At 40.4% G+C, this 14654-nt stretch overlaps 1 protein-coding gene across 1 annotated transcript in view; it reads right to left on the reverse strand.

Moving 5' to 3' along the window:
* LOC128639066 (heat shock cognate 71 kDa protein) overlaps positions 1-14654 on the reverse strand; it is an 88376-nt gene that overhangs the window by 49472 nt on the left and 24250 nt on the right. Inside the window, exon 2 of the mRNA XM_053691211.1 lies at positions 6029-6240. Within this exon, the coding sequence (XP_053547186.1) occupies positions 6029-6233 (205 nt within the window). The 5' untranslated portion in view covers positions 6234-6240. The remainder of the gene's footprint in view (positions 1-6028; positions 6241-14654) is intronic.

Below are 14654 nucleotides of genomic sequence, written 5' to 3' on the forward strand. Positions count from 1 at the left end.
CCATAATTTTATGTGTAGGCCAAAATACTGCTTCAATGTATGCAGAATGTTATGTGTAGGCCAAAATACTGCTTCAATATATGCAAAATGTGCAGTAGGTGGGACTTTGTTTATGAAGAATTGTATATTTGGATCACTACAGATAAATAAATATTGACTCTATGAGCCTTGTTCGATAGTCACTGATTATTAGTATTTGTATACACTTCTCACCTTAACAGCCTGCTATATGACATTTTACTTGGCAAAATTTACTTATACTTTTTACCGGAACTTTTCCTTGCCAAGCGCGATGACACTCTTATGCGGCTGTATGCCAGATGATCGCTTGTGACAGGCAGCTTGGGGTAATACCGGAATCTTTTCCTCACCAAGTTCGATGGCAATCTTGAACGGCTGTATATCAGATGACTACACTTGACAGGCAGCTGGGGTAATGCCGGAATCTTTCCTTCTCCGAAACCGTTACCTCTCCAGTCAGCGTCTTTACAGATCTTCGCCTCCGTTGGTTGTATGCAGCTGTAGCAAAAGGGTAATCAGCTGGGCTGATATTTTGAAGCAACCTCCGCTCTTAGCGTGTTTCACGCGCGGGTAATCTACTAGGTACCTAGTTGTAAGTTCTTGTCAGGGTCAGCAACTCTCTTTCTCTACGCGTTTCACCCGTGTAGATGGGCTTTCTCAAGATGACAGTTGCTCCCGGAACTCATGTTTAAAAATCCGCTGCTGTGTTTCAATTGGATGATCATTTTCCTCAATTAGATCTTAAGGTGAGTTGCTTGTTAAGGTGGTATGTAGAGATCCAAAGCAAAACTTCTTTGTTGCAACATTTGAATATTCATCATTTAAAGGAATTTTCTATAAGTTTTTTCTGGCCCCAGGAAGTTTCAATTATTTGACATAAGTTATATCCGTACATAATTATTGCAATCCGTACATAATTTAGTATAAAGTGCTAAATGCATTAACAGAAAAAACATAAAAACATTAACAGAAAAAACATTATTAGGGTGGTATATTCCATTAGGCGGTATTCCAAAGTTTAAATTTTTTTTTTTTTTTTAAATTTACTCTATAGTTTAAACAATTTTCTCTGAATAGAAGAAGTTAGTAATCAGATTGTACTCTGTATTCTTTACTGGGATAAATAAAATGGACTTTATTCATTAGAATTTGTTCTCCTAAAGGTACATTTTAAGATGTATAGTAGTACTATTAAATTGTCCATGCCTGGCTTTGTAATAGAATTATGTTTTTGTTTTTTTGTAGTACATATTATTAGAAATCTGGGAGAGTTATTTATATATAAAAAACAGAGGATGTGAATTGGTCACTTTGGGCTTATGTTTTACACTTTTTTTCAAAACTGGAGAGGGGGCAATTTTGAAAAAAAGTTATTAAAGAAGGAATCTGAGCTCATATATCGATTTGACACCCTCCATCCAAGAGGTCTGAATTCAGAAATGGACCTATCACCATTTCTAGGAGTTTAAAAGCAAGAGAGACCCCCCAAAATTATAGACGATATGTAAAACATAAGCCCAAAGTGACCAATTCACATCCTCTGTTTTTTATATATAAATAACTCTCCCAGATTTCTAATAATATGTACTACAAAAAAACAAAAACATAATTCTATTACAAAGCCAGGCATGGACAATTTAATAGTACTACTATACATCTTAAAATGTACCTTTAGGAGAACAAATTCTAATGAATAAAGTCCATTTTATTTATCCCAGTAAAGAATACAGAGTACAATCTGATTACTAACTTCTTCTATTCAGAGAAAATTGTTTAAACTATAGAGTAAATTTAAAAAAAAAAAAAAATTTTAAACTTTGGAATACCGCCTAATGGAATATACCACCCTAATAATGTTTTTTCTGTTAATGTTTTTATGTTTTTTCTGTTAATGCATTTAGCACTTTATACTAAATTATGTACGGATTGCAATAATTATGTACGGATATAACTTATGTCAAATAATTGAAACTTCCTGGGGCCAGAAAAAACTTATAGAAAATTCCTTTAAATGATGAATATTCAAATGTTGCAACAAAGAAGTTTTGCTTTGGATCTCTACATACCACCTTAACAAGCAACTCACCTTAAGATCTAATTGAGGAAAATGATCATCCAATTGAAACACAGCAGCGGATTTTTAAACATGAGTTCCGGGAGCAACTGTCATCTTGAGAAAGCCCATCTACACGGGTGAAACGCGTAGAGAAAGAGAGTTGCTGACCCTGACAAGAACTTACAACTAGGTACCTAGTAGATTACCCGCACGTGAAACACGCTAAGAGCGGAGGTTGCTTCAGAATATCAGCCCAGCTGATTACCCTTTTGCTACAGCTGCATACAACCAACGGAGGCGAAGATCTGTAAAGACGCTGACTGGAGAGGTAACGGTTTCGGAGAAGGAAAGATTCCGGCATTACCCCAGCTGCCTGTCAAGTGTAGTCATCTGATATACAGCCGTTCAAGATTGCCATCGAACTTGGTGAGGAAAAGATTCCGGTATTACCCCAAGCTGCCTGTCACAAGCGATCATCTGGCATACAGCCGCATAAGAGTGTCATCGCGCTTGGCGAGGAAAAGTTCCGGTAAAAAGTATAAGAAAATTTTGCCAAGTAAAATGTCATATAGCAGGCTGTTAAGGTGAGAAGTGTATACAAATACTAATAATCAGTGACTATCGAACAAGGCTCATAGAGTCAATATTTATTTATCTGTAGTGATCCAAATATACAATTCTTCATAAACAAAGTCCCACCTACTGCACATTTTGCATATATTGAAGCAGTATTTTGGCCTACACATAACATTCTGCATACATTGAAGCAGTATTTTGGCCTACACATAAAATTATGGGAAACAATTGCTATATGTGTTAACACTTGAGGAGTTGATACAAACATAAGGAGTAACTATTATATCAGCAACATTTGTTTTCCATTTTTGATACACACTGGATCCCCCAGCAACAAAGAGGAACATCTGAAGTTACCTTAGATTGGACATTCTCTTAGCCAGCAATATTGCTTTTTAAAAAAAATTTTGTTTTTTGTTTTTTGATTTTTGATATATTTTTTCATTTTTTCATTTTTTATATTTCTTATTTTTGGGGTGGTATTCCATATAGTATTTTTCTTCTGATTTATTTTATTTTTATTGTTGCAGGGAGACGTCCCGCATATTGTGGAATTTATTATTTTTTTGATAGTAAATCTTTTTAAATTACTTGGTGTATTGTCTTCTTTACTATAGATGCTTAATTAATGTAGATTGTGTTGGTTTCTCTTAGCTTTTAGCGCCCTCTCATTTACGTTTTTTTTTTGTTTTGTTTTTTAAAATTACGAAAGGAACGAAAATTAGACTGTCTAGCCCTAGGTTTGGCTTTGTCCTGAGGCAGGGCATGGCCTTTACCTCCTGTAATGTCAGCGATAATCTCCTTCAAACCGGGCCCGAATAAGGTCTGCCCTTTGAAAGGTATATTAAGCAATTTAGATTTAGAAGTAACATCAGCTGACCAGGATTTTAGCCACAGCGCTCTGCGTGCCTGAATGGCAAATCCGGAATTCTTAGCCATAAATTTAGTTAAATGTACTACGGCATCTGAAATAAATGAGTTAGCTAACTTAAGGGTTCTAAGTTTGAGTGTAATCTCATCTAGTGTAGATGATTCAAGTGTCTCTTCCAGAGACTCAAACCAAAATGCTGCTGCAGCCGTGACAGGCGCAATACATGCAAGAGGTTGCAATATAAAACCTTGTTGAACAAACATTTTCTTAAGGTAACCCTCTAATTTTTTATCCATTGGATCTGAAAAGGCACAGCTATCCTCCACCGGGATAGTGGTACGCTTAGCCAAAGTAGAAACTGCTCCCTCCACCTTAGGGACCGTTTGCCATAAGTCCCGTGTGGTGGCGTCTATTGGAAACATTTTTCTAAATATCGGAGGAGGTGAGAACGGCACACCGGGCCTATCCCACTCCTTAGTAACAATTTCAGTAAGTCTCTTAGGTATAGGAAAAACATCAGTACTCGCCGGTACCGCAAAATATTTATCCAACCTACACATTTTCTCTGGTATTGCAACTGTGTTACAATCATTCAGAGCCTCTAACACCTCCCCTAGTAATACACGGAGGTTTTCCAGCTTAAATTTAAAATTTGAAATATCTGAATCCAATCTGTTTGGATCAGAACCGTCACCCACAGAATGAAGTTCTCCGTCCTCATGTTCTGCCGCCTGTGACGCAGTGTCTGACATGGCCCTAATATTATCAGCGCACTCTGTTCTCACCCCAGAGTGATCACGCTTGCCTCTAAGTTCTGGTAATTTAGCCAAAACTTCAGTCATAACAGTAGCCATATCCTGTAATGTGATTTGAAATGGCCGCCCAGATGTACTCGGCGCTACAATATCACGCACCTCCCGAGCGGGAGATGCAGGTACTGACACGTGAGGCGAGTTAGTCGGCATAACTCTCCCCTCGTTGTCTGGTGAAATATGTTCAATTTGTACAGATTGACTTTTATTTAAAGTAGCATCAATACAGTTAGTACATAAATTTCTATTGGGCTCCACTTTGGCATTAGCACATATAGCACATGTATCTTCCTCTGAATCAGACATGTTTAACACACTAGCAATTAACTAGCAACTTGGAAATGCTTTTTCAAGTAATTTACAATAATATGAAAACGAACTGTGCCTATAAGAAGCACAGAAAAAATTATGACAGTTGAAAATAATTAAGTTATAGCATCAAATCTTTGTAAGAAATATACAATTTTAGCAAAGGATTGTTCCCATTAGCAAAGGATAACTAACCCTGGCAGCAGAAAAAATACACAAATAAACGTTTTTTATCACAGTCAACTACACTCTTCACAGCTCTGCTGTGATGATTACCTCCCTCAAAAAAGGCTTTGGGGATCCCTGAGGTCTGTAGAGATGAACCGGATCATGCAGGAAGAAAATGAACCTCTGACTGAGTTTTTTGATGCGTAGTAAAAGCGCCAAAAATGGCCCCTCCCCCTCACACATAACAGTGAGAGAGATCAGTGAACTGCTTTAAATTAAACAAAACTATTGCCAAGTGGAAAAAATAGTGCCCAAAACATTTTTTCACCCAGTACCTCAGAGAAATAAACGTTTTTACATGCCAGCAAAAAAACGTTTAACCTCCATAAATTAATTGTTATTTAAAACCTATTGCAAGTCCCTGCAAATTAGGTTAAGTCCATGCATACAGTATAAATCCAGTGAAGTACCATTCCCCAGAATACTGAAGTGTAAAATATACATACATGACAGCCTGATACCAGCTACATCTACTGCATTTAAGGCTGAGTTTACATTATAACGGTATGGCAGGATTTTCTCATCAATTCCATGTCAGAAAATAACAAACTGCTACATACCTCTTTGCAGATTAATCTGCCCGCTGTCCCCTGATCTGAAGTTTACCTCTCCTCAGATGGCCGAGAAACAACAATATGATCTTAACTACTCCGGCTAAAATCATAGAAAAAACTCAGGTAGATTCTTCTTCAAATTCTACCAGAGAATGAATAACACACTCCGGTGCTATTATAAAATAACAAACTTTTGATTGAAAGTAATAAACTAATTAAATCACCACAGTCCTCTCACACATCCTATCTATTCGTTGGGTGCAAGAGAATGACTGGGGGTGACGTAGAGGGGAGGAGCTATATAGCAGCTCTGCTGGGTGAATCCTCTTGCACTTCCTGTAGGGGAGGAGATAATATCCCAGAAGTAATGATGACCCGTGGACTGACCACACTTAACAGGAGAAAAGGGGCTTTACAGAACTTCACCAGGGAAATAAAAGTACTGGTGAGCATTCTTAAAGAATCTCACCAGCCCAGGGAGCTTTATAGAATCAGGTCCTTGGAAACATATTGAGGCAGTTTTTTCTTTATTTTGGCCTTCTGTATGACATAATACTAAGGGAACGCAAGTTCTGAGTATGTTGATGTTTAAAATACTCACCAAACACGGTGTTGGTTGGATTCATAGCCACTTGGTTCTTTGCAGCATCCCCTATGAGCCGTTCTGTGTCAGTGAATGCCACATAGCTAGGAGTGGTGCGATTGCCCTGGTCATTGGCAATAATTTCTACTTTTCCATGCTGAAAGACACCTACACAGGAGTATGTGGTGCCCAAATCAATTCCAACTGCTGGACCCTTAGACATCTTGTTTCTTAAAGGGAAAAAATAAAAAAAAATCAGTTTTTCATTCAAAAGCCATAGAATCTTGCAGTGTATGTTTATATCTATGTAGATAGTTGATCAGTCATAAAATACACAAAATATCCATTACATCTTATTACCAATTAATTTTTCAGAGCCTTATTTATATGCCATACTCTGTCTAGGCTAAGTTAAAGGGATACTAAACCCAATTTTTTTCTTTTATGATTCAGATAGAGACTGCAATTTTAAGCAACTTTAAAATGTACTCTTATTATTATTTTTTCTTTATTCTCTTGCTATCTTTATTTAAAAAGCAGGAATGTAAAGCTTAGGAGCATTTTTGGTTCAGAACCTGGGTTACACTTGCTTATCGGTGGCTAAATGTAGCCACCAATAAGCAAGTGCTATCTAGGGTGCTGTACCTAAAATGGGCAGGCTCCTTAGATTTACAATCCTTCTTTTTAAATAAAGATAGCAAGAAAATGAATAAAAATTGATAATAGGAGTTAAAAAGTTGCTTAAAATTGTAGTCTCTATCTGAATCATAAAAGAAAAAATTTGGGTTTAGTATCCCTTTAAGTTTTCTTCATTCATTATTGTATTTATGATATGCCCCATGAGATTGTAAGCAGATGGGTGCAGTGCTCTTTCTTCTCAATATAGTAATGGCACCAGGCCACTCTCTTTCCACCCATTTGTGAGACAATAACCCAGTGGGACCACTCCCAGGGCCAGATTTCCCATTAGGCACAGTAGGCATGTGCCTACAGGCGCACTACAGCGAGGGGCGCCTGACTGTAAGAGAGATTCATGTTATCTGCATTTTTTTTTCTTTTACATTCAAATTCCGCGGCTCCAGGTACAAGCCAATGAGGCGCTGCGTCAGTGACGTCACACTCACTGACCCTGATGCAGAGCTGATGGTGCGGCTGCACGGGGAGGTGGAGTAAAGAAGAGGAAGAGGACTGTCGGCACAGAGAGAGAGTTAGTTTCAGAGGGAGGGACAACAAACACTAAGTCTGTGTTTAACTCCACTCTGTGTGTGAGCGATAAAGAGCAGAACAGGGGGTTTGTTGTTTATAGACTATGTGATTTAATGGATATAAGAATGCGCCAGTTATTTCTTTTCTGGGGCAGAGGATGGGAGCTATAAGGGAAGCGGTGCCCAAGATGCCTGCTTGTCACCACTGGCCCTCTCTGGCTGGAATATTTACTGACAGGGCACAAACCGGCTATCTGGGAGGATTTTTCAGTCAAACTGAAAAATGCGCAGCTACTGATAAACTATCTCTGACTGCAAGCAGTGCTGTGCGACTGAGGGAGACTTCCCAACTAACTTTGTGCTGTGCCCAGATTCTTTCTGTCTACTAATACAGAGGTAAAATAGTCACAGGTCAATACCCACTTGTTAAAATAGAGAGCAAGTGATTACACTCACAACTGAGAATGAATGACATACTTTACAGATAGGATTTAGCCTATTTGAAGACACTTTTGTTAGGGGCAAAACAGGAACCTTGAATGTTTATCTTGATGAACATTTAAAGGAAGTTCCATGGGCACCCATTTAAACCTACAATATTGAACTTATGTCTAATGTCTTTGTTGAAGTGTGTGACAGTGTAACCAGATCCTATGAGTTTTAATAAACCTGTTCAGATGACAGGGTGCCTACTTCCATGATTACCTGACAAGCATTCAACATGGACTCTGTAGCTTTAATCTTTTGCTGTCACTGTTAAATAGTCTGACATTGCTCATGGTTTACCAGCAGCTTATTCCAATCATTAAAGTGAAGGTCAATTTTGAAGAATTAATGCCCGGTTGTAAATAATCCTATTAAAAACAAGGGCACTTTAATTAATCAAAATTGACATTTCACTTCTTTTCTTTAAAAATTTACCTTTAATTCCTAGCAGCAGCTCCAGCGATTCCCCCAGCCATCGGAAGCCTCTGCAGACATCAGAAATGACAACCCCGGCTTCCTCCAATCACGGCTTCCCCCCCGGGGAATCTTGACCTGATGCAACGCCATTATTGGAGGAAGCCGGATTTGTCATTTTGGACCCACGAAGACGGCTTGCGACGGGTGGAGGAAGTGCTGGAGCGGCTGCCAGGATTAGAAGGTAAGTTTTTGAAGAAAACGTGTGAAATGTCAATTTTGACTAATTAAAGTGCCCTTGTTTTTAATAAGATTATTAAAAACCGGGCACTAATTCATCAAAATTGACCTTCATTTTAAGTCACAAATGATACAGAAGCTTCAGTATAACATACTTTTGACTAACAGGAGATTTCTAGTGGGTCCAAACAAGTTGTGATTTAATTGCAGTGTAGCAAGAAACCCATATGGAGAAGGTTTAGGGTCGGGGATAAAGAGGTAACCATAACCTAAATCTATGCTTAGCTGAATGCGCAGTACAAAGTCAAAATCTCACCCACTCATTTAGGAGTGTTGCCCTCATACTGATAATGGACAAGCCATGCCCCCAATTCTTTCCTGAGAAAAAATGAAGCGGCAAGCAATTCTATAAAGAATTTTACATAAAGCAAGGCACCGTTAACCCCTCAACTATGCTGACTGCACCTCAGATAGGAATAAAGCATCTACCCTTAAGAATATAACAACCATTTTAGGAACCTGACTGGCTACTCTTGCCTGATAAAAAAAATAATTATATAAAATAGTCTAAATACTTCCAAGTGGTTAATTCATGGAAAAAAACAACCCTTAGGTGTTAGAGTAAATCCTGTGTATGAATTCAAGAAAAACTGGGATAAACAAAAGGCTACTATAATAATTAAAGGGACTGAAAGATAAAAAATGTAACGTGCATGGCTGATTTTTAGTTTGAAATACAAGCATTTTGGCAATATACTTTCATCAGCAATAATGCTTCTATTAAAAGTTGTTTTTCTGCTGCATACATAAATATCCCATGCACCGGTGATGTGTATTGTTTCTAAATACATCATTTGTATCATATAAGCCACTGGTGCACAGCCCTCACAGGATATGTGCATATGACACTGAAGAATAGTAATAACTTTTATTAGTGGCATTTTTGCTAATAGAAGTATATTGCAAAAAATGTCTTGTTTTTTTACTTTTTTTGTGAGGGGGTGGGGAGGCTGCTTCAGGTTTTTCCATTTTACTTCTATCATCTAATTTCTAATTTGTATTGTTCTTTTGGTATCCATTGTTGAAAAGCATACCTAGATAGGCTCAGGAGTAGCAATGCATTACTGGCGCTAGCTGCTGATTGGTGGCTGCAAAACAGAATTTATGCTTACCTGATAAATTACTTTCTCTTACAGGTGTATTCAGTCCACGGATTCATCCTTACTTGTGGGATATTCTCAATCCCTACAGGAAGTGGCAAAGAGAGCATACAGCAAAGCTGTCCATATAGCTCCCCTCAGGCTCCGCCCCCCCAGTCATTCGACCGACGGTTAGGAGAAAAAAGGAGAACCATAGGGTGCAGTGGTGACTGTAGTTATTGTAAATTAAATTTGAACCTGACTTAAATATCAGGGCAGGCCGTGGACTGAATACACCTGTAAGAGAAAGTAATTTATCAGGTAAGCATAAATTCTGTTTTCTCTTACTTGGTGTATTCAGTCCACCGATTCATCCTTACTTGTGGGATACCAATACCAAAGCAATAGGACACGGATGAAGGGCGGGAACAAGTCAGGTAACCTAAACGGAAGGCACCACTGCTTGCAAAACCTTTCTCCCAAAAATAGCCTCCGAAGAAGCAAAAGTATCGAATTTGTAAAATTTGGCGAATGTATGCAGTGAAGATCAAGTCGCTGCCTTACAAATCTGTTCAACAGAAGCCTCATTCTTGAAAGCCCATGTGGAAGCTACAGCTCTGGTGGATTAGGACACAGAGAAGGAACAATAATTTCCTGGTTAATATTCTTATTAGAAACCACTTTTGGAAGAAAACCAGGTTTGGTACGCAAAACAACCTTATCTGCATGGAACACCAGATAGGGTGAATCACACTGCAAAGCAGACAATTCAGAAACTCTTCGAGCAGAAGAAATGGCAACTAAAAACAAAACTTTCCAAGATAATAACTTAATATCTATGGAATGTAAAGGTTCAAACGGAACCCCTTGAAGAACTGAAAGAACTAAATTTAGACTCCAAGGAGGAGCCACAGGCTTGTAAACAGGCTTGATTCTAACTAGGGCCTGTACAAACGCCTGAACGTCTGGTACAGCTGCCAGGCGCTTATGTAACAGAATAGACAGAGCAGATATCTGTCCCTTTAAGGAACTAGCTGACAGACCTTTCTCCAATCCTTCTTGGAGAAAAGCTAGTATCCTTGGAATCCTAACCTTACTCCACGTGTAACCCTTGGATTTCCGTCATATTTTATGGTAAATTTTCCTGGTGACAGGCTTTCTGGCCTGTATCAGAGTGTCTATAACTGATTCAGAGAAACCACGCTTAGCTAGAATTAAGCGTTCAATCTCCAAGCAGTCAGCTGCAGAGAAACTAGATTTGGATGCTTGAAAGGACCTTGAAATAGAAGATCCTGCCGCGATGGCAGTTTCCAAGGTGGGACCGATGACATGTCCACTAGGTCTGCATACCAAGTCCTGCGTGGCCACGCAGGCGCTATCAGAATTACCGAAGCCTTCTCCTGTTTGATTCTGGCTATTAGCCGAGGGAGAAGAGGAAACGGTGGAAAGACATAAGCTAGACTGAATGACCAAGGCGCTATTAATGCATCTATCAATGATCTTGAGAAAGCCCTGTAAGAGGGAGAAACGCATTGATGAAAGTTACAGTTACCTTACACTTCATATATTGTCTATAAGGACTTTAATACTCTGTTGAAGTGACAAGTTTTTCAGCTACCCACGGAGAGCACGAGGACCTCATTGTGAAGGGCCACGCTCCTAAGTCAAGCCGGTATCAAGTTGCACATCAAAGTCCGTATACTACAAGGTCTATAAGAGAAATCTGGATATACTATGACCCTGCGTGCGATCCTGCACTAAGAGCGGGGTTTAACATATTCAATATAGCGGCCACTATAGTTCATCTGTCAAGTTATCCTGACCAATAGGATTTCCCTACAGAGACGACGCCTCCCGATCAGTGACGTCACGGGATATACATACGCCTCACGGAGGTGATTCTAAATACACGGACGGTACGCCTGAAGGTAAAACGGGTTTACTTTTACCCGGCTTTGATCTCTTTTTTATATCTTCTGAGGGCTTTAGTTATTATGTCGACTTCCTCTACATAATACAGAGACAAGGTCTATATTGGCAACAGTAGTCATTTGTTTTAATTTGTGTTTTTATATATCGGAGACGTCCGATTTTTTAATATCTCTACATTTATGCACTTTATTTTTGCAGGATTTGTACCTCTATGACTGTTTGATTAAATTATATTTGCAAAGCAAGTCATTTCATCTCATTTCGTTTGCATAGCAAGTCATTCATTTCACTTTGTTTTCATTGTAGCACCTTCAGCTTTGACTAGCGCTTCTCCTGTTTTTTCATTCTTTTGTATATCTTTTTCCCTAACTTGAGGGACTTTAGGGTTGGAGTAGCTTGGTGCCTCTTGCGCACACTTTAACACACCTACACACACATCTATCAATGCCGCCTTGGGATCCCTGGATCTGGATCCGTAAAGGGGAAGTTTGGTGTTCTGACGGGATGCCATTAGATCCAATTCTGGAATGCCCCAAAGCTGGGTCAGCTGACCAAAAACCTCCGGGTGGAGTTCCGGATGGAAAGTCTGATGACTTAGAAAATCCGCCTCCCAGTTGTCTACCCCTGGGATGTGAATTGCAGATAGATGGCAGGAGTGATCCTCCGCCCATTTGATAATCTTGGATACTTCCTTCATCGCTAGGGAACTCTATTGAATATCGCTCTCAGCTCCAAAATGTTTATCGGAAGAAGAGATTCTTCCCGAGACCATAGCCCCTGAGCCTTCAGGGAGTTCCAGACCGCACCCCAGCCTACCAGACTGGCATCGGTCGTGACAATGATCCACTCCGGTCTGCGGAAACTCATTCCCTGAGACTGGTGATCTTGAGACAACCACCAGAGAAGAGAGTCTCTGGTTTTCTGATCCATTTGAATTTGAGGAGACAAATCTGCATAATCTCCATTACACTGTTTGAGCATGCACAGCTGCAGTGGTCTGAGATGGATTCGGGCAAACGGGACTACGTCCATTGCCGCAACCATTAAACTAATTACTTCCATGCACTGAGCCATGGAAGGCCCGAGGAATGGAATGAAGAACTCGGCAAGTATTCAACAGTTTTGACTTCCTGACCTCTGTCAGAAAGATTTTCATTTCTAACAAGTCTATTAGTGTTCCCAGAAAGGGAACGCTTGTGAGCGGGGACAGAGAACTCTTTTCTTCGTTCACCTTCCACCCGTGAGACCTTAGAAAGGCCAGAACGATGTCCGTATGAGCCTTGGCTCTGTGAAAGGACGACGCCTGTATTAATATGTCGTCTAGGTAAGGTGCTACTGCAATGCCCCGCGGTCTTAGTACCACTAGAAGGGACCCTAGCACCTTTGTGAAAATTCTGGGAGCGGTGGCCAACCCGAAAGGAAGGGCCACGAACTGGTAATGTTTGTCCAGAAAGGCGAACCTTAGGAACTGATGGTGATCTTTGTGGATAGGAATATGTAGGTACGCATCCTTTAGATCCACGGTAGTCATATATTGACCCTCCTGGATCATCGGCAAGAGTGTCCGAATGGTTTCCATCTTGAAAGACGGAACTCTTAGGAATTTGTTTAGAATTTTTAGGTCCAGGATTGGCCTGAAAGTTCCCTCCTTTTTGGGAACTACGAACAGGTTTGAGTAAAAGCCCAGTCCTTGTTCTGCAATAGGAACTGGGTATATCACTCCCATTTTTAGGAGATCTTCTACACAGCGTAAGAACGCCTGTTTCTTTATTTGGTCTGAAGACAAATGAGAAATGTGGAGCCTTCCCCTTGGGGAGAATCCTTGAATTCTAGAAGGTACCCCTGAGCAACTATTTCTAATGCCCATTGATCTGGAACATCTCTTGCCCAAGCCTGAGCGAAGAGAGAAAGTCTGCCCCCTACTAGATCCGATCCCGGATCGGGGGCTACCCCTTCATGCTGTCTTGGTAGCAGGAGCAGGCTTCTTGGCCTGTTTACCCTTATTCCAGCCCTGCAAGGGTTTCCAGGTTGCTTTGGGCTGGGAAACGTTATCTTGCTTTGCGGCAGCAGAGGTTGTGGCAGGTCCGCTCCGGAAGTTGTGAAAGGAGCGAAAATTGTTTTTGGCCTTAAACGGCCTATCTTGTGGAAGGGCATGGCCCTTACCCCCAGTGATATCTGAAATAATTTCTTTCAGCTCTGGGCCAAATAGGGTCTTCCCCTTGAAGGGAATATTTAACAGTTTCGTTTTGGACGACACATCGGCCGACCATGATTTGAGCCAAAGCGCTCTTTGCGCCATGATGGCAAAACCTGAGTTTTTCGCTGCTAGCTTAGCCAATTGGAGAGCGGCATCAGTGATAAAAGAATTAGCCAGCTTTAGAGCATGAATTCTATCCATGACCTCATCGTATGAAGTCTCCCTTTGGAGCGACTCCTCCAAGGCTTCGAACCAAAAGGCCGCAGCAGTAGTTACCAGAATAATGCAGGCAATTGGTTGAAGAAGAAAACCTTGCTGAACAAAAATTTTCTTCAGCAATCCTTCCAATTTTTTATCCATAGGATCTTTGAAAGCACAACTGTCCTCTATTGGTATAGTTGTACGCTTAGCAAGTGTTGAAACAGCCCCCTCTACCTTAGGGACCGTCTGCCACGCGTCCCGCCTGGGGTCGTTTATGGGGAACATTTTCTTAAAGATAGGTGGGGGAACAAAGGGTATACCTGGTCTCTCCCACTCCTTAGTCACAATATCCGCCACCCTCTTTGGGATCGGAAATGCCTCAGTGTATACAGGGACCTCTAAAAACCTGTCCATTTTACACAATTTTTCAGGGACCACCATGGGGTCACAATCATCCAGCATAGCTAAAACCTCCTTAAGCAGGACGTGGAGGTGTTCCAGCTTAAATTGAAAAGCTAAGGAATCTGACTCTGCCTGCTGAGAAACTTTTCCTGTGTCAGAAATTTCTCCCTCAGACAGATCTTCCCTCACTGCTACCTCTGAGTTTTGTGAGGGTACTACAGATAAATTATCCAAAGCATCAGATTGCTCATCCTCTGTATTTAAAACTGAGCTATCACGCTTTTTTGGAAAAACTGGCAGTTTGGATAAAAATGCTGCAAGGGAATGATCCATTACTGCTGCTAATTGTTGTAAAGTAATAGGGGCCAATGCGCTAGAGGTACTAGGCATAGCTTACAAGGGTGTAACTGGTGTAGACACGTGGGGGG

Source organism: Bombina bombina, chromosome 8, assembly GCF_027579735.1.
Source record: "Bombina bombina isolate aBomBom1 chromosome 8, aBomBom1.pri, whole genome shotgun sequence".
NCBI classification, from domain to species: domain Eukaryota; kingdom Metazoa; phylum Chordata; class Amphibia; order Anura; family Bombinatoridae; genus Bombina; species Bombina bombina.